This window comes from Megascapheus bottae, chromosome 25, assembly GCF_031878675.1.
Source record: "Megascapheus bottae isolate mThoBot1 chromosome 25, mThoBot2.hap1, whole genome shotgun sequence".
NCBI lineage: Eukaryota > Metazoa > Chordata > Mammalia > Rodentia > Geomyidae > Megascapheus > Megascapheus bottae.
In genome coordinates this window covers 4,825,408-4,850,002 of record NC_143533.1, presented here as the reverse complement: position 1 = coordinate 4,850,002, position 24,595 = coordinate 4,825,408, and the positions used below count along the sequence as shown (strand labels likewise).

At 43.9% G+C, this 24,595-nt stretch overlaps 1 protein-coding gene and 1 non-coding gene across 6 annotated transcripts in view; both read right to left on the bottom strand.

Annotated features, from left to right (window-relative positions):
* Window positions 1–24,595, bottom strand: part of Srcap (Snf2 related CREBBP activator protein) — a 48,113-nt gene that overhangs the window by 20,351 nt on the left and 3,167 nt on the right. For 2 of the 5 annotated variants that reach the window (XM_090358015.1, XM_090358016.1), the window contains exons 3-24: window positions 22,733–22,995; window positions 20,449–20,700; window positions 19,249–19,434; window positions 18,096–18,236; window positions 17,012–17,234; window positions 16,619–16,896; window positions 12,256–12,349; window positions 11,668–11,757; window positions 10,519–10,719; window positions 10,111–10,439; window positions 9,830–10,007; window positions 9,205–9,341; window positions 8,891–9,060; window positions 8,562–8,754; window positions 5,484–5,620; window positions 5,208–5,394; window positions 3,188–3,357; window positions 2,742–3,007; window positions 1,918–2,205; window positions 1,167–1,331; window positions 684–869; window positions 198–464 (exon numbers count right to left, since the gene is read on the bottom strand). In XM_090358015.1, the coding sequence (XP_090214141.1) occupies window positions 198–464; window positions 684–869; window positions 1,167–1,331; window positions 1,918–2,205; window positions 2,742–3,007; window positions 3,188–3,357; window positions 5,208–5,394; window positions 5,484–5,620; window positions 8,562–8,754; window positions 8,891–9,060; window positions 9,205–9,341; window positions 9,830–10,007; window positions 10,111–10,439; window positions 10,519–10,719; window positions 11,668–11,757; window positions 12,256–12,349; window positions 16,619–16,896; window positions 17,012–17,234; window positions 18,096–18,236; window positions 19,249–19,434; window positions 20,449–20,700; window positions 22,733–22,786 (4,192 nt within the window). In that variant the 5' untranslated portion in view covers window positions 22,787–22,995. The remainder of the gene's footprint in view (window positions 1–197; window positions 465–683; window positions 870–1,166; window positions 1,332–1,917; window positions 2,206–2,741; window positions 3,008–3,187; window positions 3,358–5,207; window positions 5,395–5,483; window positions 5,621–8,561; window positions 8,755–8,890; window positions 9,061–9,204; window positions 9,342–9,829; window positions 10,008–10,110; window positions 10,440–10,518; window positions 10,720–11,667; window positions 11,758–12,255; window positions 12,350–16,618; window positions 16,897–17,011; window positions 17,235–18,095; window positions 18,237–19,248; window positions 19,435–20,448; window positions 20,701–22,732; window positions 22,996–24,595) is intronic. The other 3 variants (XM_090358017.1, XM_090358019.1, XM_090358018.1) reach the window with 3 other exon arrangements.
* Window positions 12,433–12,563, bottom strand: LOC150046232 (small nucleolar RNA SNORA30/SNORA37 family). The gene has a single exon (XR_016532654.1). It is a non-coding gene; the product is annotated as a small nucleolar RNA SNORA30/SNORA37 family (small nucleolar RNA).

Below are 24,595 nucleotides of genomic sequence, written 5' to 3'. Positions count from 1 at the left end.
AAAAAAAAAAAGATTCCAACAAGTATATTTTAGAATTAAGTCAGAACTTGGGGAGCATATTCTGAAGCAAGTTAAGAAAACATGCTTATGAGGAAGGGATCTGCTGTGACTAAGGAACCTTAAGGCTACCCAATTCATCTGCATTCTTAACAGAAAAAACTTCTGGCCTCAGCCACTTGGGATTCATTTGGACTCACCAGTGATTTCAGATGAAGGATTGTGAACCAGCTTGAGAAGGGGCCTCACCAGAGTGGGTGTAGGTATGGGGGCCCGAGCAGTACCCAGAGTGGGTGTGGGTAACCTGCCAGGGCTTAATGTGGGACGTGGTGTCAACACAGCTGGAAGCCCAGAACCCGGAGGTCGAGGTGCTGGTGCCAATGGTGGAACAGGTGTCAGTCCATCCCGAGGGGCCTGTCTCACTACAATCTTCACCACGCCTGTATTATTCACCATGGATGATGGCACTGCAAGAGGAAGCTACATTGAGAGGAAGGTAGAAAAGAAACAAGAGACCCAAAGAATGGAAGAAGTCCAGGGAAAAGAAAGGGTGGCAACAGATAATAGAAATTTTAAAGGGGGTGGTGGAAAACAATACCAAGGCAAGGCTAGACAGACAGCAGCCCAGGGCATGCCTGGAAGGATCAAGGCCAGCAAGGGCTAAGTAGGAAGGCCAGGAGCCTCACCCTGGTTAGCAGCAAGCGGAAGGCTGAGGCCAGTGGGGGCAGGGGTGGTGCTGGGGGTCGAAGAAGGCAGCACAGAGACAGGGGTGGGGCCAGGGGTCGGGGCCACGGCCTGGATGAGGGCCACATGGGCAGGCTGGCTGATGAGGTGGTGCTGCCCCCCTGCTGACACCAGGTGCACCACATTCCCTGGGTGAAAGGAAGAGAGAAGAAAGAGAGAAGCACCTATCAGCCAGAGGAGAGCAGAGGCAGAGTAAGAGAAATAACAGAGAGTAAATTCTGAGTGTGACCTTTTTTTTAATTCTTATCAAAGACCCATTCCAACCATTCTATTCCCCTTTGGCCCTGACCATTAAAAGCCAAGAAAAGAAACACAAAATCTGACGATTAAAAAGTGCCACAAAAAATAAATTTAAAAAGCAAATTAAAAAAAAAAAAAGACAGAAAAAGAAGAAATAGGCAGGACAGGGGGTGGGTTTTACCTACTTTGCAGCGGGCGGGGCTGCCCCACAGCAAGCTGGCGCACCTGGGCACCAGTCAAAGTCAGTTTGTTGCCCTGGATTTGGAAGGTGAGAGGTTTGCTTCCCCCGGCACTAGCCACTGGACGTTGTGCCAAAGAGGCCAACTGCCCAATGCTGACCACTTCGCCGGCTAAAACAGAGAAGGCTTTACTGTACACAGGGCTCATCCCGGACATGCTCCTTAGATCCCCATGCACCACACACCTCTTCCCTAGTCTAAATCTTCCCATAATTTATCATGTTCAGTAAACTAAGATTCCACCCATTCATGGTGTTTTTGATATGCTATTCTGCCCATTTTACAGCACCTCTTATTTCCAATACAATCTCCATTACATTCTCTAATCATCTTCTACCAGACTAAGTAAATCACTACCTCCTGCTCTGCTCTACCCTTTCACCATAGATTTTTTTTTCCCCCTAGTTGTTTTTGCAGGTTGGGGAGCAGCCCAGAGCCACAGACTGAACACAGATATTCATACAATGCTAGGCAAGTTCTACCACTGAGCTATCTAACCAGTCCTTACTACTATTTACTTGTCTATAGATTTCCCCCACTAAACTCAATTTACTGCTAATTCTTATTACAAATTATTTGTAAACCATATACACATACATTGGCTAGGACTTCATACTGTCATGTTCCTTTTCTTCTTATCTCCTACTTGTTAAGTCATCTATATCAAATCCCTTTCCATAGAGCCCTAGGTACTTACATGGCAAGCGAGCCTGCATTTCAGGAGATAGGATGAGACGTTGTGGTGCAGGAGTTGGAGCTGGCACTGCTGTGGTGGTAGTGGTCGCTGTGGTGATAGAGTTGGTAGCAGCAGCAACAGGAGAAAAGGTATAGCCTGGAGGTACTGTGAGGGGTTTCAATAGGCTAGAGGAGCCTGGGGGTGGGGCTGGACTCAAACGAACTGGGGCAGGTGGAGTTGGCTTCAGGGACAGGGTTGGTGTGGGAGGCTGTGAAGTGCCACTCGGAACCCCCAGGGGAGATGGCAACACTGTAGACACAAACCAAAAACTCATCACATAATCCTGACTAATGCCATAGCCTGGTCCCAGAAACCTCCATAATACATCATTATACCCAAATCAGCTTTGAAAACCTTTTAATTTCATTACTTTTCTTTTACTCTTTTGTGCCAGTATTAGAGCTTGAATGCAGGGCCTACATACTGTCTGGACACTTTTTGTTCAAGTCTAGCGGTCTACCACTTGAGCCATAGTGCCACTTCCGGGTTTATCTGTGTACGTGGTTCCAGGGAGTTGAACCCAGGACTTCGTGCATGGTAGGCAAACACACTACCAGTAGACTACAATCCCAGCCCCACTTCTGGCATTTTATAGTTGTTAGCCAGAAGAAAGAATCTCATGGACTTTCTTGCTCTGGCTGACTTTGAACTGCAATCCTCAGATCCCAGCCTCCTCTGTAGCTAGGATTACAGGTGTGAGTCCTTTGAGCCAGAAATTTCATTACTTCTAGTCTGAATAGCTTTCCTGAACCATGACTATTAACCCTGGCCCTTTTTCAACTCACCCTGGGAGAGAGAACCACTGTTAGGCTGCAGGGGAGGCAAAAGAACAGGTCCAGGGGGCCGAGATGCAGGAACAAGTGAGGATGCAGCAGGTGAAGCCGACATCATCAGTGGCACTGGCAACACTGGAGGTGTTAGGCTAGGAGGATTTTGGGCTGAGAGATCAGGGACTGGAGGAGGTCGAAGTGGGACAGGACCAAGAGGTGTTCGTGGGCTGTTCACTACCACCACCGTGCGACCTTCTTGCTTGGGCACTGGCTGTAGCATCCTATGAGGAAAAAAATTGGTGAGAAACAGAATTCTCTTCTAAGTATTCTCTTCCCCAATCCCTCCATAGTACTTTTGCACAGATGCCATAAATATCCTTACCTAGCCTTGGATTCTTTCTTCCTATTCCTAACCCCTTTACTTTTTCTAGGAACTCATCCCTTCATCTTAGTATTGGTACCTGTTGACTTTCATCTTGACTGGCTTGGGCCGAGGAGGGGGGTCAGGAGCAGTAGCCACCTCTAGCAGTACCCGGCGGGAGAGGCGGTGCCGAGGCAGAAACGTGTCAGATTCATACCGAGAGACACGACCCTCCAGGCCAATAAGATCAAACCGGTCCATGTCTATCCGCTGCCACAAGGACAAACACAAAACATAATGGCAATGAGTTCTTAGATAATGGCAGCAAAAGCACAGGTTGTAACAACAAAGCAAAACAACAACAACAAAAAAGCTGACGAAATGGTTAATAGATATTATCGAGAGTTAAAAGTACTTTGTCCCATTGTGTGGGTTGTATTTGCAAATCATACATCTGACTAAGTGTTAACTCCTAACTGTAACACAAAAGAACTATAAAATTGGGCTAGGATTTTGGCCTAGTGGTACAGTGTTTGCCTAGTATGCACAAAGATGCAAGTTCGATCCCTGGTAACACATACCTAGAAAATAGCCTGAAGTGGAGCTGTGGCTTAAGTGGTAGAGCTGAATCCTAGAGAAACTCAAGGACAGTGCTCAGGCTCTGAGCCCAAACCCAGTACTGGCCAAAAAAAAAGGAAACTATAAACTTAACTACCAAAACAAACAAACAAAAAAAAAGCCTGGGGCTGGGAATACGGCTTAGTGGCAGAGTGCCTGACTAGTTTTAAATAGACATATTTCTAACAATGATGTAATAATACCAATAGCTACATGAAAAAAATATTGAATAAAAATGCAAATCAAATTGAAAATAAACCATTTCATAAACATGAATATGGCTACTAAAACAAATTCCTAGTAAAGTATAGTGGCATACATCTTTAATCCCAGATATTCAGGAGGTAAAAATCAAGAAGATGAAAGTTATCTTAGCCACCAAAAAGAGAGGAGTGGAACTTTATGTGGCTCAAGGGGTAGAACACTGGCCTGGAGCAAACAAGGTCAGGGACTGCTCAGGCTCAGTTCTAGGACTGGCACACACACAAAAAGAAGTGAGAAATAGATATAATTGCATCCTAGAGCAACTCAAGGAACAATCAGGAACTGAAACATATTTTATATCTGTGTCAGTAATTAGCATATAGTCATACATGCCTATAATCTTAGCACTTAGAACCCTAAGGCAGGAAGATGTCATTTCAGGACAGCCTAGCTACCTGATAAAGTATATAGTCTCAAAAAAAAACTTAAAAAAAAAAAAATCAAGAGAACCGTATCTCAGGCCTGTAATCTTAGCTACTTGAGAGCTTATCTACAATTAGCTATCAATAAAGCCAGAAGTGGAGCTATGACACAAGTGGTAGAGTGCTTGCCTAGTATGCACAAAGCCCCGGGCTCGATTCCTAAATACCACATACACAGAAAAAGCTCGAAGTGGTATTGTGGCTCAAGTGGCAGTGCACTAGTCTTGAGCAAAATGTGCCCAAGACAGTGAACAGGCCCTGAGTTCAAGCTCCAAGACTGGCAAAAAACAAACAAACCAAATAAAAATTTCAAGAGCCAGGAGTTTGGCCTAGTCGTAGAGTGCTTCCCTAGCATGCACAAAGACCCAGGTTCAATTCCTCAGTACCACATACATAGAAAAAAAGCCGAGTGGTGCTGACGCTCAAGTGGTAGAGCTCTAGCCTTGAGAAAGTTCAAGGACCTAAGCCCAGAGTTGAAGCCCTATGACTTGTATCCCCACCCCAAATTTTTTACATTAATTAAATTCTCAAGCCATTAAAGAATTTACCTTGTAATTCCCATTCTGATAGGCAAGGAAATATAGGCTAAAAAAACCTTGCTAAAAGTCGCATGGGCACAAAAATGATGAAACGAGGGAAGAGCACTAAGGATGAAGGAGCACTGAGGATATAGTAAGGCTGCAAAAGATCAGACTACCAAAAGGTTGGGATAAGAACCACTGAGCAAAAAAAAAAAAAGATGGATTCTTGGCCCAATAAATATTCTTTAGATTACAAAAAAAAAAAAGAACCACTGAGCTTGAGAACAATACTTACCTGGAGTGGATGAACATCAGTGGCCCTTAACACCAATGAGGCGGTGCTAAAACAGATGCCTGGCGTGATGAAGGGAGAGGTAACAGGTCGAGGGTCAAACAGATTTGGATGGTTGCAAACTTTTCGAAGCTGCATCAAAATGTTGATGACGCTCATGAAATGGCCTGTGGCTAGTGTCTCCTTAGTTCTGGGGAAACAAGACAAATTAATCAGACATTCTGACAGCCACCTGCATTCCTATCCAGGGTCCCAGGTCCACCCTAAGTTCTCCCTTACGTGGTTTGTGCCATGAAATCATCATAGAGACACCGTTGGCGCTTGGAGAGCCTGCAGCGGATAACATGCTCATACTTTTTGGGCATCTGTTTCTCAACATCCACCTTAACCCGGCGCAGCAAAAAAGGCCTCAAAACCTAAAAGCAAAACAAAGGAAGCCGACAATAGAGTAGAAACTAAGTCGTAGCTTAGCCCCTTCTAGGTAACTCTTGGCCTGGTGATTGGTCACGTACTGGCTTAATACATCTGCAATCACAAAGTCATAAGGCACACTAGGTATTAGTGACATAAAAATGAGTAAATTACAGCCAGGCACAGTGGCTCACACCTGTAATCCTAGCTACTCAGGAGTCTGAGATCTCAGGATCATGGTTCAAAGCCAGCCGGGACACAAAAGGACCTGAGACTCTTATCTCCAATTTACTTCTAGAAAATGGGAAGTGGGGCTTGGCTCCAAGGGCAAGGCAGTAGCCTTGAGCTGAAGAGCTCAGGAACAGCCCCCAGGCCTAGTTTAAGCCCCAAGCCCCACCAAAAAAAAAAAAAAAAAAAAGTAAATTACAATCCTTTTCTCAAGGAACTTATTGGCTGTGAAGCCTCACACAAAATTGTACATAACAAGGGCCGGGAGTTTGGCCTGGTGGTTAAAGTGCTTGCCTAGCATGCATGAAGACCCGGGTTCGATTCCTCGGTACCACATATAGAAAAAAGCCAGAACTGGTGCTGAGGCTCAAGTGGTAGAGTTCTACCCTTGAGAAAGTCCAAGGACAGTGCTCAGGCCCTGAGCTCAAGCCCAGGACTGGAAAAAAAAAAAAATTGTACATAACATACAAAGAGATAAAATGCATTGAAAATAAACCACAAACTATAGTATAGGAAAGATTATTTAAACTACATTCTGAGGAGTGACGAGTTCTTAAGATATAAAAGCCAGGCATGGAGAACTATGTGAGTAGAGTCTCATCAATATTCAGAAAGCTGAAGCGGGGACAAGTGTGTCCTAGTGGTAGAGTGCTTGCCTAGCATGCATGAAGCCCTGGGTTCAATTCCCCACAACCACAAACACAGAAAAAGCTTTAAGGGGCACTGTGGCTCAAGTGGCAGAGTGCTACCCTTGAGCAAAAAGCCTCTAAGGACAGTGCTCAAGCCCTGAGTTCAAGCCCCATAATTGGCAAGAAAAAAAAAAAAAAAAAAAAAGGAAAGCTAAAGCAGGAGAATTACTTGAACCCAGAAGGTCAAGGACAATTTGAACATTTCAAAAAATAAACAAGTATAAATAAAATACAGTTAAGAAGCTGAGAATAAAATTTATGCCTTGGGATGCATGTATAGCTCAGTGATATATGGGAGTATATGTTCAGAGGCCCCTTGGTTTAATCCAAAGTACCCAAACCAACCAAAAAAGGTAGCCCTCATAATGGGCTGATGGGACAGTTTTTTAATATATACAACAACATGAAGGAAGTGAGGGAAAGGAAAGGAGACATATAAGGAAGATTTCCTGGTTTTTAACTTTTTTTTTTACCAAATGATGGTGCATTGACAAATGATGATTAAGATGAGAGTTATAACCAGAAATAGTTGACTAAAAAATAGATATGTGGTTGATAGCAGAATGAATTCAAGAGGAATTTTCAATTAAAGATACCAGTTCAGGGCCAGGAATGGGCCTAGTGGTAGTATGCTTGCCTAGCATGCACAAATCCCTGGGTTTCATTCCTTGGTACCACATACACAGAAAAAGCCAGAAATGGTACTGTGGGTCAATGGCTGTGAGACTCCTCTCTCCGATTAACCACCAGAAAACCCAAAGTGGCACTGTAAGTGAAAAAACTAGGGACATCACCCAAGGCCTGAGTTCAAGCCCCATGACTGAAAATAAATTTTAAAAAGATACTAACTCAGTTAGAGCTTGATGTAATGCAGACACCTATAATCCTAGGTACACCAGAAGTGGAAGCAAAACTTTAAGTTCAAGGCCAATCTAATAAAGGTAGCAGGACCTAGACTCAAACGAAATAGAACAATAGAACTAAGTATATAGTTGCTCAAGTGGCACTGCTTAACAAGTTCAAGGCCCTACATTCAATCCCTAAAACAGAGATGAAAACAAAGGAAAGAGAATAAATTAAAATTCAGCTCCAGGGATCCAGAAATTCAAGGGATTGATTACAAATAAACGAGAGTCATTACCACACAGGTAACAACAAGTATGTTTAAAACATCAATAGACTAAGAAGAAAAAGCAAAGACCAGAATGCTAAAAGATACTGTTCTTTAGAAGCTGAAGGGCCCGGAGTTTGCCCAAGTGGTAGAGTGCTTGCTTCCCTAGCATCTCAAAACCCTAGATCCATTTCCTCAGTGCCACATACACAAAAAAAGCCGGAAGTGGTTCTGTGGCTCAAGTGGCGGAGCAATAACCTTGAGGAAAAGGGCTCAAGGACAGTGCCCAGCACCTGAGTTTAAATCCCAGGACTGGTAAAAAATAAATTAAAAATTTAAATTAAATTTTTAAAAAAGCTGAAGAAGCTAAAGACATAAAGAAAAGGGAGAGCGGGAGTGGTGGCTCATGCCTGTAATCCTCGCTGCTTAGGAGGCTGAGATCTGAGGTTGAAAGGTAGCACAGACGCTAAAGTCTATGAGACTCTTATCTCCCAATTAACCACCAGAACTGGAAGTAGTACAGTGACTGAAGGCGTTCGGCAGTAGCCTTGAGCTGAAGAGCTCAGAGTCAGTGTCCAGGCCCAGAGTTCAAGTCCCACAACTGACAAAAAAAAGAGAAGGGAAAAGAGAGAGGGGAAAAGGGAGAGAATACCACAAATATGAAGCTAAGGAAATCAATAAAAAAGAATAGAAGCAGGAAATCATGAGTAGTATTCCACTTAAGAAAGTAAGTACAAAAATATCCCTAACTAAAGCAAACAGGTAGACGACTAATGTGATATATAACTAGAGCACCAGCTTGACAAAGTGAGTTCAATCTAGTATAACATTAAATTTACCCTTTCTCCAAACATTTAATAGACATTATTCTCAGTTCCTCATATTCTCAATACCTCAATGAATTACTGCAAGCCCTACCTTATGCAAGCGTTTGACTAGACCTTCATTATACTCTTGGCTGCCTTCAATCATTCCAGTTAGAGGGTTAGAAAACCATTCCTTGAACTCTCGATGAGACTGGAAGACATGAGGCATCAAAAAGTGCATCAAAGACCAAAGTTCCATGAGACTATTCTGCAAGGGAGTTCCTGTCAGGAGTAGACGTCTCTGGCTGCAAAGAGATAAAGGGAATGAGAAAGAGGATGATCAGCAAGGTCCCACCTTTAATTTCCTTACCAAATTCCTCAACCCAAGAGTGAAAATCCTTCAGGCCAGACCAAGCCTCCCACAAGCCTCCATCTCTCTACCTGTTGAAGTTGAGCAGAGACTGCCAACGCTGGGACTTGAAGTTCTTTATGTTCTGAGCCTCATCCAGAATGAGATAGCGCCAGTTCTTGCGGCGGAAGGCCTGATGGTCCTGCAGCACCAGCTTGTAAGATGTAATACACACATGGAAAGCATTGGGCTTGGTCCAGCCCTGAGGGGAGGGGTCAAAGAAATCAGCCAACAGTGGAATTAGAAATGACAAGGTTTCAGCAAAAAAAATGCAAAGAATCCCATCTAAAGACCTAAAAATGAATTAGGCATCAATGTGGAAAAGTGATCATATAAAAGATCAAACCTGCCGCTTGAGCTTCCTCTCTTTTTGGGCTCCATAGTAAGTGAGGATTTTAAAGCTGGGGCACCAACGTTTCAACTCCATCTCCCAGTTCAACATCACGCTGGTGGGAACAATGATTAAATGGGGACCCCAGTTACCTGTTTAACAAAAGGAGACACAATAAGGCTACCTAAACCTTGAAATCTTGGTTCCTTAAGTATAACCCTGATGAACATCTCTTTCTACTGGCCTTTCTGAAGAATACTAGCACTTACACAGTTCTTCGTGTAGAATTACTGGGCTGGGTCAATGAAGCTATGAAAATGATCAGCAAGGGAGCAAATATTTCACCTTGATTTCAGGGACTGGATGCTGTCTGAGCTTTTGTGATCAAGAACAGTGCTCTTTCATTTGAGCCCAGCTCCACTTCTGGCTTTTTGGTGTTTAATTCAAAGTCTCAAAGATTTTTCTGCCAGCGTGACTTTGAACCACAATCTTCAGCTCTTAGCCTCCTGAGCAACTAGGATTACAGGCATGAGCCACTGGCACCCAGCTATGTCACCTTCTTGCAGCTGAATCACCACTAAACAAGTTTGCCAGGGAATTGGCCAAGAGGCTCCAAGAAGGGCCCTGGCCTCCTATTCACCTTTCTCACAGGCCAAGTGCGCAAGCAAGGAGATAGTCTGGATTGTCTTCCCCAGTCCCATCTCATCAGCAAGAATGCCATTGAGCTTCTTCTCATACATAGTAACCAGCCAGTCGAGTCCAATGTGTTGGTATTCCCGGAGCTGGCCCCGTAATAGTAGGGGAATGGGAGTTTTCACCTGATTAAAAAAAAAGAGGTATTATCACATTGAACTGAGGCATCTGTCACTAGAAACAGTAAAGTCAAGATATGAAAAAGCAGAGGCTGAAGTCTAGAGATACCTGGGTAGTGGCCAAGGTGTAACCCTTGGGCTGGAGACTTTCAGCTGCTGCAGCTATATCAGTAATTTCTTTCTTAGGGCCTAGAGTAGTAGGAGGCCCTGGAGTGGGAGGCCCACTACCTCCATCTGCCTCACTCTGTTCTACATCCCGGGCAAGCAAGTACTCCACTCCAAAATCATCATCTTCTTCCTCTTCTTCATCTACTTGGCTCTGTGAATGGGCATCCTCAGACTCATCGGACTCAGATTCTTCTGATTCAGAACTTCTACTTGTTTCTTCTTCCTCTGAATGCTCATCTTCCTCCTCCTCACTCTGCTCCTCATCAGAGTCTAAAATTGTAAGATCAAGGTTCAGAACTTGCTCCTCAAATACCTGTCCTCCCCACATTTCTCAGAACTGCACATTCACCTGACTGACTGCTACTATCCTCTTGATCCTCTTGAGCTGCCTCCTCAGCTTCTGTTGCTGCCTCTGGTTCACAGTTAGAGCTGTTAGCATCAACCTCTTCATCTTCATCATCCTCATCACTACTCCCAGAGCCTGGAGCAGAGGCATCAGAGGCATAGGCTCCTGCATACTGTCGTAATAACTCTTCCACAGACAGCTCACCTGGAGGGAAAACGAAAGGTAAGCTTTTAATTTTTTTTAAAGAAGTGGTAGAGGCTGGGAGTTTAGCCTAGTGGTAGAGTGCTTGCCTAGCATGCTTGGAGACCCAGGTTCAATTCCTTGGTACCACATACACAGAAAAAGCTGGAAGTGGTGCTGTGGCTCAAGTGGTAGGGTATTCTAGCCTTGAGAAAGCCCAAGGACAGTGCTCAGCTTAGGCCTTGAGCTCAAACCCCAAGACTGGCAAAAAAAGAGGAAAAAAAAAAAAGAAGTGATAAAAGGCTGGGAGCATGTCCTAGTGGTAGAGTTCTCGCCTAGCATACAAGAAGTCTTGGGTTCGATTCCTCAGTTCCACATACACAGAAAAAGCAGGGAGTAGTGCTGTGGCTCAAGTGGCAGAGCACTAGCCTTGAGCAGAAAGTGTCAAAGGATAATGCTCAGGCCCTGAGTTCAAGCCCCAGGACTGTGATACAAGCTCACATTACTAGACAAGTTCATATGCTCGACATTTGTTAGACATTACCAGGTAATGGAAAAACTCTAGGAGTTTACTTTCAGTACCACCATGAAATCTAAGCCAAACAACCTAGATTAAAACCATGGGAGGTGCTACCACCTTCTTGGAAGGCCATTATCTGGTGAGCCTCTTGTAAGATTTAGGTCAAATATTGCCAGGTTCTTATTAAAGTAGATCTTCCCCGAATGCATATCCAGATCACTCTGTTCAAATTTCTATCATCATCACTCATCATTTTGTACTAGAAATTTCAAAAAACTTACTTTATGCATCTGTTTTTGTCAGCTTTATTATTGTCATTAGAGCTACAGTTCTACTAAGAAGATACAGAGTACCCAGTCAAGCTGGAAAAACAGACAGTATTATCTCTTTATCCCCAACACTCTTTATAGTAGAAACAATATGGAGATGCTCAGCAAAACCTCTGATATCACCTTCTCGAGCCAACTCGCTCAGTTCCATGGCATGATCCACATCCCCTTCCAACTGCTCCTCAGCTGCTATGGTATCCTCTTCATCTTCCGCTATCAAAATAATATAAATGGAGAGTGAGATTTAGGACACAATGTAAGACCAATAGATGAGAAAACTCTAAACATTTAGGACCAAAAAAAATCTAATGGGTATAGAAGACAGGATAAAGAGCAAAGGCCTGGGGTAGGGAGAGGGAAACGCAACAAAAACATAAGAGAAAATGTGGGAGAAGTAATGTACCTACTACCTGATGAATGTAACTGTATTCCCCTCTATACATTACCCCAACAAAAATTTTTTTTAAAAAGTAAGAGCAGGGGCTGGGAGTTTGGCCCAGTGGTAGAGTGCTTGCCTAGCATGCACCAAGAACCAGGTTCGATTCCTCGGTACCACATACATAGGAAAAAAAAAACACCACCAGAAGTGGTGCTGAGGCTCAAGTGGTAGAGCTCTAGCCTTGAGAAAGTCCAAGGACAGTGCTCAGGCCCTGAGCTCAAGCCCAGGACTGGCAAAAAATAAAAATAAAAAAGTAAGAGCAAAGGCCTGACCTTCATCCTCATTGGCAGTAAACTCTTCATCATCTTCCTCTGGATGCCAAGGCTGTTTGTTGCACTGTAAGACTAAGGAAGGTGGGGGATTTACCTGTGAACAAGGGATAAAAAGTAGAAGACTCTGAAGTTAGATCAGCAGAAAGACAACACAATGGTAAAGAAAACATCAGAAAATTCTGTCTCACTGAGTTGACAGCTGCCACTGATACAATACCAGGGCAAGGAGACAATCAAGGATCTTTCTTTAAGCACCAGCTACCAAATCCTAGCCCCAATTCCTAGGGGAGGACCTGTGAAAGTGCTAGGTAACTAAAACTCCTAAAAACCCAGACATATGGACCAAGAAAAAAGGCCCACGGAGCTGGGAGTTTGGCCTAGTGGTAGAGTGCTTGCCAAGCATGCACAAAGACCCAGGTTTGATTCCTCGGTACCACGTATATAGAAAAAACCAGCAGTAATGCTGTGGCTCAAGTGCTAGCCTTGAGAAAGCCCAAGGATAGTGTTCAGACCATGAGTTCAAGCCCCAGGACTGGCAAAAAAAATAAAGGTCCAGAAGAGATTTCAAGGTAGTCGTCTCAGAACCCTAGTTATAATCCTGTAAAATATTAGCGATATTTCACAGAACAGGAAAATTGGGAATAAGGGGGAAAAAAAAAATCACATAGCAAATTAATAAGTAAACTCTTGGACTGGAAATGAGTTCTAATGGTAGAGGTCTTGCCTAGCAGGTATGAAGCTCAGGGTTTGATTGAGAAATGTTACCAGAACAGAAAAAGCTTTAAGTATTGCTGTGGTTCAAGTGGCAGAGTGCTAGCCTTGAGCAAAAGCTCAGGACAAAGTGGGTGTGGTGCTCACGCTTGTAATCCTAGCTACTCAGGAGGCTGAGATCTGAGGATCAAGGTACAAAGCCAGCCCAGGCACAAAGGGACCTGAGACTCTTATCTCCAGTTAACCACAAGAACAAGAAAACCAGAAGTGTGGCTGTGGCTCAAGGGGTAGGAGAGTAACCTTGAGCTGAAAAGCTCAGGGACAGTGCCCAGAGTTCAAGCCCCATGACAAAAAAAAAGTAAATTCTTAATACATGTAATACATAGACATGTACATATGTATGTCTGTAAGTATTTATATTGTTAAAAATAGAACACAAATCAAACTAAGGGACTACTTAGGGGGAGGTGGGGAAGGGGAAAGGTGAGTAACTATAATTCACGGCAAGAATACATGTGGGCAGCATAGAGAAACTCAGTAAGACCTTTTGATTAACAGGAAGATAGGAGGTGGGGAAAGAAAAAATGACTGTGGGTAATAGCAGTAGAGAGCTGCTGAGAAGAATAAAGATTAAATACTATGAAAATAGATTACTTGCAACTATGAAACTAGAACAATGAAATCCACTGAAGGGGCTAGGAATGTTGCTTAGTGGGAGAGTGCTTGCCTTACATGCAGAAATCTCTGGGTTTGATTCCTCAGTACCACATACACAGAAAAAGCTCAAAGTGGCAGGGGGAGGTGGCTCACACCTGCAATCCTAGCTACTTAGGAGGCATAGATCTGAGGACCTCAGTTCAAAGCCAGACTGGGCATTAACGTCTGTGAGACTCTTATCTCCACCTAAAGTGGCACTGTGGATTCAGGGGTAGGGAAGCAGTCTTGAGCTGAAGAGCTCAGGGACAATGCTAATGACCAAAGTTCAAGTCCCACAATCAACCCAAAAAAAAAAAAAAAAAAGTCACCAGAAGTGGTGCTATGGTTCAAGTGGTAGAGTACTAGCCATGAGCAAAAAAGATGCTCAGGATCAATACACAGGCCCTGAGTTCAACCACAGGACGTGGTTAAAAAAAAAAAAATCTGGGTCAGGAGTTTGGCCTAGTGGTAGAGTGCTTGCCTAGCACGCTCAAAGACCCGGGTTTGATTCCCCAGTACAAAATACATAGAAAAGCCAGAAGTGTTGCTGTGGCTCAAGTGACAGAGCGCTAGCCTTGAGGGAAAAGCACAAGGACAGTATTCAGGCCCTGTGTTCAAAACCCCAGGACTGGCAAAAAAAAAAAAAAAAAAATCCATTGAAGATCTGGGGGTGGGGGCACATGGGTAGGAGGGAAGAGCAGGGAGAGAGAGAAGGATTGATATGGAAATATAATAATAAATTACTACTACCTGATATAACTAACATAAGATAAAACAAAAAATGGAAGTCAATTATTGTCGGGTGCTGGTGGTTATACATGTAATCTCCATTATCCATAAGACTGAGATCTGAAGATAACAGTTTGAAGACAGGCTGAACAAAAACTACTCTATCTCTAATAACTAGCAAAATGCTGGACTGCACGTGTAGTTCAAGTGGTAGAGTACCAAAAAGCCAAGAAGAGCTAAGTACCAGTAGAACACACCTGTAATACTACAGACACACATACACACACATCAGAAACCTTGCCAAATTACAGGCTGCATCTTGCCATGAAACAATTTCTCCCAGCCATTTCCAAACAATTGAACAACTTTCCTTAACTATAATAATTATAACAAAATGGGCTGTTGGTGGCTTATGCCTGAAATTGCAGCTACTCAGGAAACCAAGATCTGAGGATCACAGTTCAAATCCAGCCTTGGGCATAAAAGTCATGAGACTCTTACTTCCAGGAACTGAAAGTGGAGCTGTGGCTTAAAGTGCTAAAGCACTAGTTTTGAGCTGAAGAGCTCAGGGACAGGGCCCAGGCCAAGAGTTCAAGCCCCACAAAACACACGCACGCGCGCTCTAGCACTCTAACATCAAGTAAAACTGGTTGTTAATGGCTTACACCTTTAATCCTAATTACTCATGAGTGAGATCTGAAGACCTCAGTTCAAAGTCAGACTCCAATTAGCTACCAAAAAGCAGCAAGTGGAGGTGCAGCAGAAGTGATAAGATGGCCAGCCTTAAGGGAAAAGCCAAGAATGCAACACACTGCATTCCAATCCCAGGATTGACATAAAAATGAATGGATGAATGAACAAATAAGCTGGAAGCTGATGGCTCACACCTAGCTACTCAGTAGACTAAAATCTGAAGATTGCAGTTCAATACCAGCACAGGCAGGAAAGTCTGTGAGATTCTTTTTTTTTTTTTTTTTGCCAGTCCTGCGGCTTGAACTCAGGCCTGGGCACTGTCCTTGGACACTTTTTGCTCAAGGCCTTGCCACTTGAGCCACTTCTTGTTTTTTCTGTGTATATGGTTCTGGGGAATCAAATCCAGGGCTTCGTGCATGCCAGGTGAACACGCTACTACTAGGCCACACTCCCGGCCCCTCCCTGAAACACTTATCTTCAATTAAGTACCAAATAGCCAGAAGTGAAGCCTGTGGTTCAAGTGATTGAGTGTTAACCTTATGCAAAAAAGGTCAAGGACAACTTCTAGGCCCCAAGTTCAAGATTTAGGAAAAGGAAAGAAAAAAAAGACAATATGTATCTCCTTGTTTCTGAAATGTGCTCCTTGCCAGGTTACAGAGATATCTATATTTCCATTTGTAATTTTTATCAGAGATAGGTATGGAATATTATGTACTGGAGCTTGAACTCAAGGTCTCACACTCTCACTTTGACTGGTACTCTACCATTTGAGCCACACCTCTACTTTATAAAAATATCTTTGAAGGCAACTCCCAAGGCAAGATAATGTAGTTATTAATATTAATCCATTGAATTAGCTAAATATCTAATGCTTTTTTTTTTTTTGGTCAATCATAGGCTTGAAATCTGAGGCCAGGGAGGTGTCCTTGAGCTCTTCGGCTACCCCTGGAGTCACCCTACCCCTGGAGTGAATAATTGGAGATAAGACTCATGTTCTTTAGTGCCCAGGATGGCTTTGAACCACAATCCTCAGATCTCAGCTTCCTGAGTAGCTAGGATTACAGGCTTGAGCCACCATATCAGGTTCTTCCTATTGTTTTTAATGCATTAAAGTAGCTTTACTTAGCTAGTGTGTTATTCTCACACTGATGGGATAAACTAATAGAAAAAAAAACCTGCAGAACTCAAAACAACAACAAAAAACAGGAAAAAGAAAAAAAAAAAAACAAAAACACCAGAACTCAAGACTAGACCATTTCTTTTTCTTTTTTTTTTTTTTTTTTTTGCCAGTCCTGGGCTTGGGCTCAGGGCCTGAGCACTGTCCTTGGACTTTCTCAAGGCTAGAGCTCTACCACTTGAGCCTCAGCACCACTTCTGGCTTTTTTCTATAGATGTGGTACCAGGGAATCGAACCCGGGTCTTCGTGCATGCTAGGCAAGCACTTTAACCACTAGGCCGAACTCCCAGCCCAAGACTAGACCATTTCTTCTATTCCCACTTTGAACCTTCCTCCCTCCATGTCTTCTACCTATACCTCCAACTCCTGGGAGGGCTCCTCTTCAACACTTTCTTCAGGTCCATCTCGGGTATCACTATCATGAGATGAGGGAGTTTGAGAGGGGCTGGAATGTCCTTCCAGCAGCTGAGGTGGGAGGGAACGAAGCAGCTCTTCCAACGGCAGTTCTCCCTCACGTCGAAGCAGCTCAATCTCACGTCTCTGTGTCTCTGCATCATTGCCTTCTTGCTGTTCTTCAACCTCAATAGTCTCCTCATCATCCTCTTCCTCCTCCTCTTGGGGTTGGAAGTCCCCATCTATAGCAGGAGAACAAGGTCACAAAGTCCACGGGCCCTGCAAGCCACAGGGTGGGTTTTTCAGCTCAGGAAAGGGTACATAGGGAAGAGTAACAGGACCAGAGATAACACACACCTTCATCATCCAGCCCAGCAGCAGGGGGTGGAGGACTAGAGGCAGCTGAGGAAGAACCAAGGCAAGGGGAAGAACCAGCTTTGCTTGAAGCTAGTGGCTGGTTGAGGCTCTGAGACAGGAGATCAGAGTACTTTTCAGTTTGTCCCACAATGAAGTCCAGGTGCAGGTCCAAAGCTTTTTTGCGCTTTTCCTCAAGCCTTGACTGCTGCTTGAATTGCACTACCTGCAATAACCATGAAACAGACCAGTCACTAAAAAAACACTTCTAAAAAACAAAAAGCAAAACACTTCTTTATACACTTTTACCCAACACTAAACATGGCTCTAGACAGGCCACAGCCTAACCATTTAGGAGAACTAAAAATAAATAATCTTAAGGGGTTTTTTTTGTTTTGTTTTGCCAGTCCTGGGGCTTGAACTGGGACTAGGAAAAACCAGCCTGGGAAGGAAAACCCATGAGTACTCAAAGGAAGTCAGTGGAGAGCTGTGGCTCAAGTGCTAGAATGCTTCCCTTTAGAAAAGCTCTAGGGTAGCACCCAGGCCCTAAATGCAAGCCCCAACTGGCACCAAACAAACAAAAAACACCCTAGACTGTTCAGTATTTTTTAAAAAAGCAGATGGGCAAGGAGTTTGGCCTAGTGGTAGGGTGCTTGCCTAGCATGCACAAAGCCCTGGGTTCAATTCCTCCAAACCATATGCACAGAAAAAGCTAGAAGTGGTATTGTGGCTCAATTCAGAGAGCTCTAGCCTTGAGAAAGCCCAAGGATAGTGCCCAGGCCATGATTTTAAGTCCCAGGACTGGCAAAAAAGAAAAAAAGCGTAAGAGGAAGGAGAGCTATGACTCAAGTATTTCCTTCGTCCACAGCACTCAGTATTAGAAAAGTCCAAAGAAATAATAGTTGCTGGAAGTGGCATTGTGGCTCAAGTGGTAGAGTTCTAGGGACAGTGCCCAGGCCCCAGAGTTCAAGGCCCATGACTGATCCAAAAAAAAAAAGGAAGAAGAAAAAAATTCATGCCATAAGGAAAATTTTTGATCATTCCTAACATGCCAATCTATAACACAAAGGGCATTTTCCATTCTTACCTTCTCCACATTGCTCCAGAACTGCCGGACATCCTTGGCCATAGTAGAAGCAATTCTTCGGAGTTTGGCCTGCTCCTCCCTCCGAGCCCGTTCCTCTTTCTGTCGCTGTTCCTCGTGGTGCCTGATAACCATACGTACCACCTGTGCCAATAAAGAAAAACAAAAACACTCAAAGGCATTGGGTACCGGTGACTTACACAGTAATCCCAGCTATTCAGGAGACTGAAAATTGAGTATCACAGTGCAATCACAAAAAAAAGTCAGAGGAAAGAGAGCTATAACTCAAATAATACAGTGCCAGCCTTGAGCAAAATTAAGCTCTGGAATAATGTCCAAGACTGGCACAAAAAACTAAAAAACAAAAAACAGGCTGGGACTGTGGCCTAGGAGTAGAGTACTTGCCTTGCATGCATGAAAACCCTGGGTTCAATTCCTCCGTACCACATGCACAGAAAAAGCTACAAGTGGTATTGTGGCTCAATTCATACAGAAAGTCCAATGACAGTGCACAGGCCCTGAGTTCAAGCCCCAGGACTGGCAAAAAAAAAAACCACCTGAAAGTCAAATCTTATCAACTACACAACAAAAGGCAAAGAAAGGGAAGCCAGATGCTGGTGGCTCATGCCTGTAATACTAGCTACTTGGCAGGCTGAGATCTGAGGATCATAGTTTGAAGCGAGCCCCAACAGAAAAGTCAACCAGACTCTCATCTCAGAAAGAGCTAGAAGTAGGGGAGGGCATGGGGGAAGGGAAATGAGAACATGAGGAGAGGTATCAGTATGTGTGAACTAATGCACCTTCTGTCTGCCGAATATAACTATAACCCTTCTATTAATTACAATAAAATCATGATCACAAAAAAAGTCACTAAAAAAAAAAAAGAGCTAGAAGTGGCAGTGTGGGGGTCAAGTGGTAGAGTACTAGCTTTGAACACAAAAAGGCAGAGAGATAGCACCCAGGTTCTGAGTTCAAGCCCTAAGACTGGCAAAGGGGGTTGGGAGGAAGCTCAGGAGGAAAACAAAAAAACAGGGAGGTTAGGATGTTTGAGCTTCGACTTAATGCTACTAGTAGCAAAAATGACCACATAGTTCGGTTCCCTTCCAGCTATTAAGGGAAAGCACACTTGAAAGGTTGACCCAGTTTAAGTACATACCTTACGAGCCACACCCCGTTTCCATCGGCGCTCCTGAGCAAAGTCAGCAGACAGCCACTGCATCTCCTCACACAGATAATCCCAATGGCCTTTTGGCCGTGGGGGCTCTGGCACCTTAGGTAGCCTCTTCAGTGACCAGAATCCCTCCTTCCTAAGCTCAGCAATCCGAGTCTCAATTTCAGCTTCCTAAGCAGGGGTAAGACCCAGGTATTAAATCCCTAGCACAGAACAAAAACAAAAAAGACCCCTCCCAAAGAATGTTTGCCAATACTGGTTTTCATGCAAAAACGAATGAAAAGTTCTGTAACAATAGGGGTTGGGTATAACCAAAAAACAAACAAACAAAAAAACCACTAAGGCCAGGAGTTTGGCCTAATGGTAGAGTGCTTGCCTAGCATGCACTAAGACCTGGGTTCGATTCCTCAGTATCACATATATAAAACAGCTGGAAATGGTGTTGTGGCTCAAGTGGTAGAGCCTTAAGGAAAAACTCAAGGACAGTGCTCAGGCCCTGAGTTCAAGCCCCAAGATTGGAAACAAAAACAAAACAAAACAAACAAAAACCATTAATTACTAAAGTTTCTCTTGTTAGACTGAATTTTTTTTAAGTTTTTTTTTTAAACAAAAAAACTTTTGAAATTGTTTTAGCAGGCATGAATTGTTGAATTGTTTCAGGAAGGCATGAGGGTACATGTTTGTAATCATAACTAAAGGGAACACAGGAAGACAGATCATGGTTCAAGGGCAGCCCCAGGCTAAAACACAAGACCATGATTAAAAATAAATTAAAAAAAAAAAAACAAAAAAAAGCTAAGGGCAGAGATGTAGTGAAAAAGCTGGCTGCATGCTGGTGGCTCGCACCTGTAATTCTAGCTACTCAGGAGGCTGAGATCTGAGGATCGTGGTTCAAAGACAACCCAGTCACTAAAGACTGAGTCTCTTATCTCCAATTAACCACTAAGAAATTGGAAATGTCACTGCGGCTTAAGGGGTAGAGTGGTAGCCTGGAGCTGAAGAGCTCAGGAACAGCACCTAGGCCCAGAGTTCAAGCTCCAGAACCAACAACAACAACAAAAAGATATAAGTTGAGAAACAGTGTATATGCTTAGTCCACAAGAAATAGAGTTGTGTACCCATGGGACATGATTGAGAATTAAAAGGTAACTTTCATGAATACTCACAGGCTTTCTCAATACTTACATGTTTGGCTTGCTCTGCAATTTCTGCATGGCTCTTTTCCCACTTTGGGCCCTTGTTAACTAAGTCAGCAGTCTGGGGTAAGCTGAGCCCCTCCAGGGGCACTGTGGCACCATCTGAGGGGCCTGAAGGTCCATCCAAAGAGGAATCTTGAGCTATGTGCTGGGGGGAGATGCCACCTGCCCCACTAGAGGCTGGGGAACTAGATGAGGCAGGGGACACAGGATTGCTGCCTGTCATGCCGTCCGACACCATCTATAAAAGAGAAAAGGACAGGAAAAACAAAAACAAAAACAAAAACTGGCATGTATTGTTTTATGTATATTATTCTGTTCTCGTCCACCGAACAAAACAAGACAAAAAACGTCAGAGTAAAGTTTCAATTTTTTTTTCCTTTTTGGTCAGTCATGGGGCTTGAACTCAAATCCTGGGTATTGTCCCTGAGCTTTTATGCTCAAGGCTAATGCTCTACCACTCTGATGCATAATTCCAAGTTTTTAGGCAGTTAATTAGAGATAAAAGTCTCCCAGGCTTTCCTGCCTGATCTGGCTTTGAACTACAATCCTCAGACCTCAGCAGATGGGGTTACAGTTAACAGTCACCAACACCCAATTACAAGTTGTTTTTATAAACAAAAATTTTCAAGATACCAGCAGCTCACATCTATCTTCCTAGCTACTAAGAAGCCTAAGATCTAAAGATCTCAGTGTAAAGCTAGACCAGGCAGGAGATGCTCCTCTCAAATTAAGTTCAGAAAAAGCTGAAGTGAAGGTGTGTCTTAAGTGGTAGAGTGCTAGCCTTGTGCAAAATAAGCTTAGGGAAGGTAGGCACCAGTGGCTTATGCTAGCTACTCTGGAGGCTGAGATCCGAGAATCCCAGTTCAAAGCTAGCCAGGCATGAAAGACACTTTTTTTTTTTGCCAGTCCTGGGCTTGAGCTCAGGGCCTGAGCGCTGTCCTTGGACTTTCTCAAGGCTAGAGCTCTACCACTTGAGCCTCAGCACCACTTCCGGCTTTTTTGTATGTATGTGGTACCAAGGAATCGAACCCGGGTCTTTGTACATGCTAGGCAAGCACTTTAACCACTAGGCCAAACTCCTGGCCCATGAAAGACACTTTTATCTCCAATTAGCTTCCAGAAAACCAGAAGTGGTGATGTGGCTCAGGTGGTAGACCACGATCCTTGAGCTGAAGAGCTCAGGGAGAGCATTCAGGCCCAGAGTTCAAATGCCCAAGACTGACACACACACACACAAAGAGGGACAGCACTCAAGCCCAGAGTTCCTACCCTAAGGAAAAAATAAATTAGTTTTATAATAAATGTTTTTCTTTTTGCAAAAGGGTCTCACTTTATTGTCTATGACTTCCTCAAACTTTTTGTTTATGTTTATACTAAACATTTGACATACAAGAATTATATACTCAGCACTTCAGATGTTAAGACAGGAGAATCAAAAGTTTTAAGTAGCAAAAGGTAAAACACTAGCCTTGGGGGAAAAAAATTAAAAAAAGCTCAAGGACAGTGCTAAGACCTTGAGTTCAAAGCCCCAAGATTGTATAATAATAATGACGATGATGACGATGATGATGATGATAATGATGACGTTTGAGCAGGCCTAATCATCCATCACAAGCTATTGTTTAGAAAAAGGTAGGGTGTGGGTGGGGGGGATGCAGTGCAGGAGTTTGACCTAGTGGTAAAGTGCTTGCCTAGCATGCATGAAGACCCGGGTTCAATTCCTCAGTACCACATACACAGAAAATGCTGGAAGTGGTACTGTGGCTCAAGTAGTAGAGCTCTAGCCTTAAAAAAAGCCCAAGGACTGGGGCCGGGAGTTTGGCCTAGTGGTTCAAAGTGCTTGCCTAGCATGCATGAAGACCCGGGTTTGATTCCTCGGTACCATATATATAGAAAAAAGCCAGAAGTGGTGCTGAGGCTCAAGTGGTAGAGCTCTAGCCTTGAGAAAGTCCAAGGACAGTGCTCAGGCCCTGAGCTCAAGCCCAGGACTGGCAAAAAAAAAAAAAACAAAAAAACAAACAAAAATGTGCTGCCCAATCCCCATTTCCATCCTGGCATAGTTCGATCATTTCTCAGAAATTTTTTACTCTTAAGAGATAAAACATTATGCTCATGTAAGTATCCAACAAGCTTGACACACTACTACAGCCCTCTCCATCTGAGCACCCAAGATTCTCTAGACTAACAGGCTCAGTTAGGATCTGCCACATCTGATTCAAAGCCAGCAGTGCATAAAACAAACAGAGATAGAACCATTGCCACTTCCAAACCTGTGTCTGTAGAATTGGGAGCTGAGGATGAGCAGGGGAGGGGCTGCTCTGCATGGTCCCACTCCCAGGCTCCTTGTTGGATGCCTGAAGAACAGCTGGGTTGTTATTACTACTGCTGCAGGCCGAGGGGCTGGCGTCCGGCTGCAGGGCATACTGGGAGCTGGCCTCATTCTGGGCCACCAGCCACCGGGACCCGCCTTCCAGGGCCCGGGGCCCACCAGGGCCTCCCAGCCTCTGTTCAGGTCCACCAGTCTCTGGAGCACCTAAAAGTAGAGCAAAAATAAAGAAGATTAAAGCTATTTGGCTTGTTTTGTCTTTGTTTTTTGGTTGTCTGTCCTGGGACTTTAACTCAGGGCATGGGTGCTGTCCTTGAGATCTTTTACTCAAGGCTAGTGCTTTGCCGCTTGAACCACAACCCCACTTTTGGCATTTTTGGTGCTGAATTGGACATAAGGATCCCAGGGACTTTCTTGCCCAGGCTGGCTTGGAACTGAGCTATTGGCATCTTGAGTAATTTAAGATTACAGTCGAGAGCTAACAGCCAGTCTTGTTTTGCTTTTTAGACTCAGGTTCTCAGCTGGGCGTGGTGGTTCATGCCTGTAATCCTTGCTACTCAGGAAGCTGAGATCTGAGTATCATGGTTTAAAGCCAGCCTGAGCACTAAAAATTGTGAGACTCTTATCTCCAATTGGGCACTAGAAAACCAGAAGTGGGGCTCTGGCTTCAGGGGTAGGACGGTAGCTATGAGATGAAGAGCTCAGAGGCAGCACCCAGGCCCAGAGTTCAAGCACCACAACTCAGAGGAGAAAAAAAAAAAGAATTCTCTTAGCAGGATGCTGGTGGCTTGCATCTGTAATCCTAGCTACTAAGGAGGCTGAGATCTGAGCATCATGATTCAAATTCATCCTCAGGGGCCGGGAGTTTGGCCTAATGGTTCAAAGTGCTTGCCTAGCATGCATGAAGACCCGGGTTCGATTCCTCGGTACCACATACATAGATAAAAGCCAGAAGTGGTGCTGAGGCTCAAGTGGTAGAGCTCTAGCCTTGAGAAAGTCCAAGGACAGTGCTCAGGCCCTAAGCTCAAGCCCAGGACTGGCAAAAAAAAAAAAAAAACAAATTCATCCTCAGCAGGAAAGTCTTCGAGACTCTTATAATACAATTAACCACCAGAAGACTGGAAGTAGTGCTATAACTCAAAGTGGTAAAGTGTTAGCCTTCAGCAAAAAGAGTTCAGAGATAATACCCAAGTTCAAGCCTACAACAATAACCACAACAAAAATGAATTAGCCCAGTGCTGATGGCTAAGAATTCTCTTAGCCAGATGCCAGTGGCTCACATCTGTTATTCTACTCAGAAAGCTGAGATCTGATGATAGAGGTTCAAAGCCAGCCCAAACAGACAAATCCAAGAGATTTCTTTTTTCAGTCTTGGAGCTTTGAATGGCAATCCTCAGATCTGTCTCCTGAGTAGCTAGGATTATAGGAATGAGCCACCAGTGACTCGCTCCTAGAGACTCCTATCTCTAATTAATGGTTCAAGTGAAAGAATGCCAAGCATGAGCAAAAAAGCCAAGCAAGAGCAAAAGACCTGAGTTCAAGCACCTGTGACAGTATTAAAGTGCGTGCATGTGGGTGTGGATGCAAGCATACACAAATTTTTTTGTTTTTTGGTGAGTCATGGGGCTTGAACTCTGGGACCAGGCACTGTCCCTGAGCTCTTCAGATCAAATCTATTGCTCTACCACTTGTGACACAGCACCACTTCCTATACACACTACACACACATATTTTTAAAAAAACACAGGAAAACGTTAGTACTTGCTGGATACAGAGGTATGCCCCTATAGCTATTTGAGAATTTTAG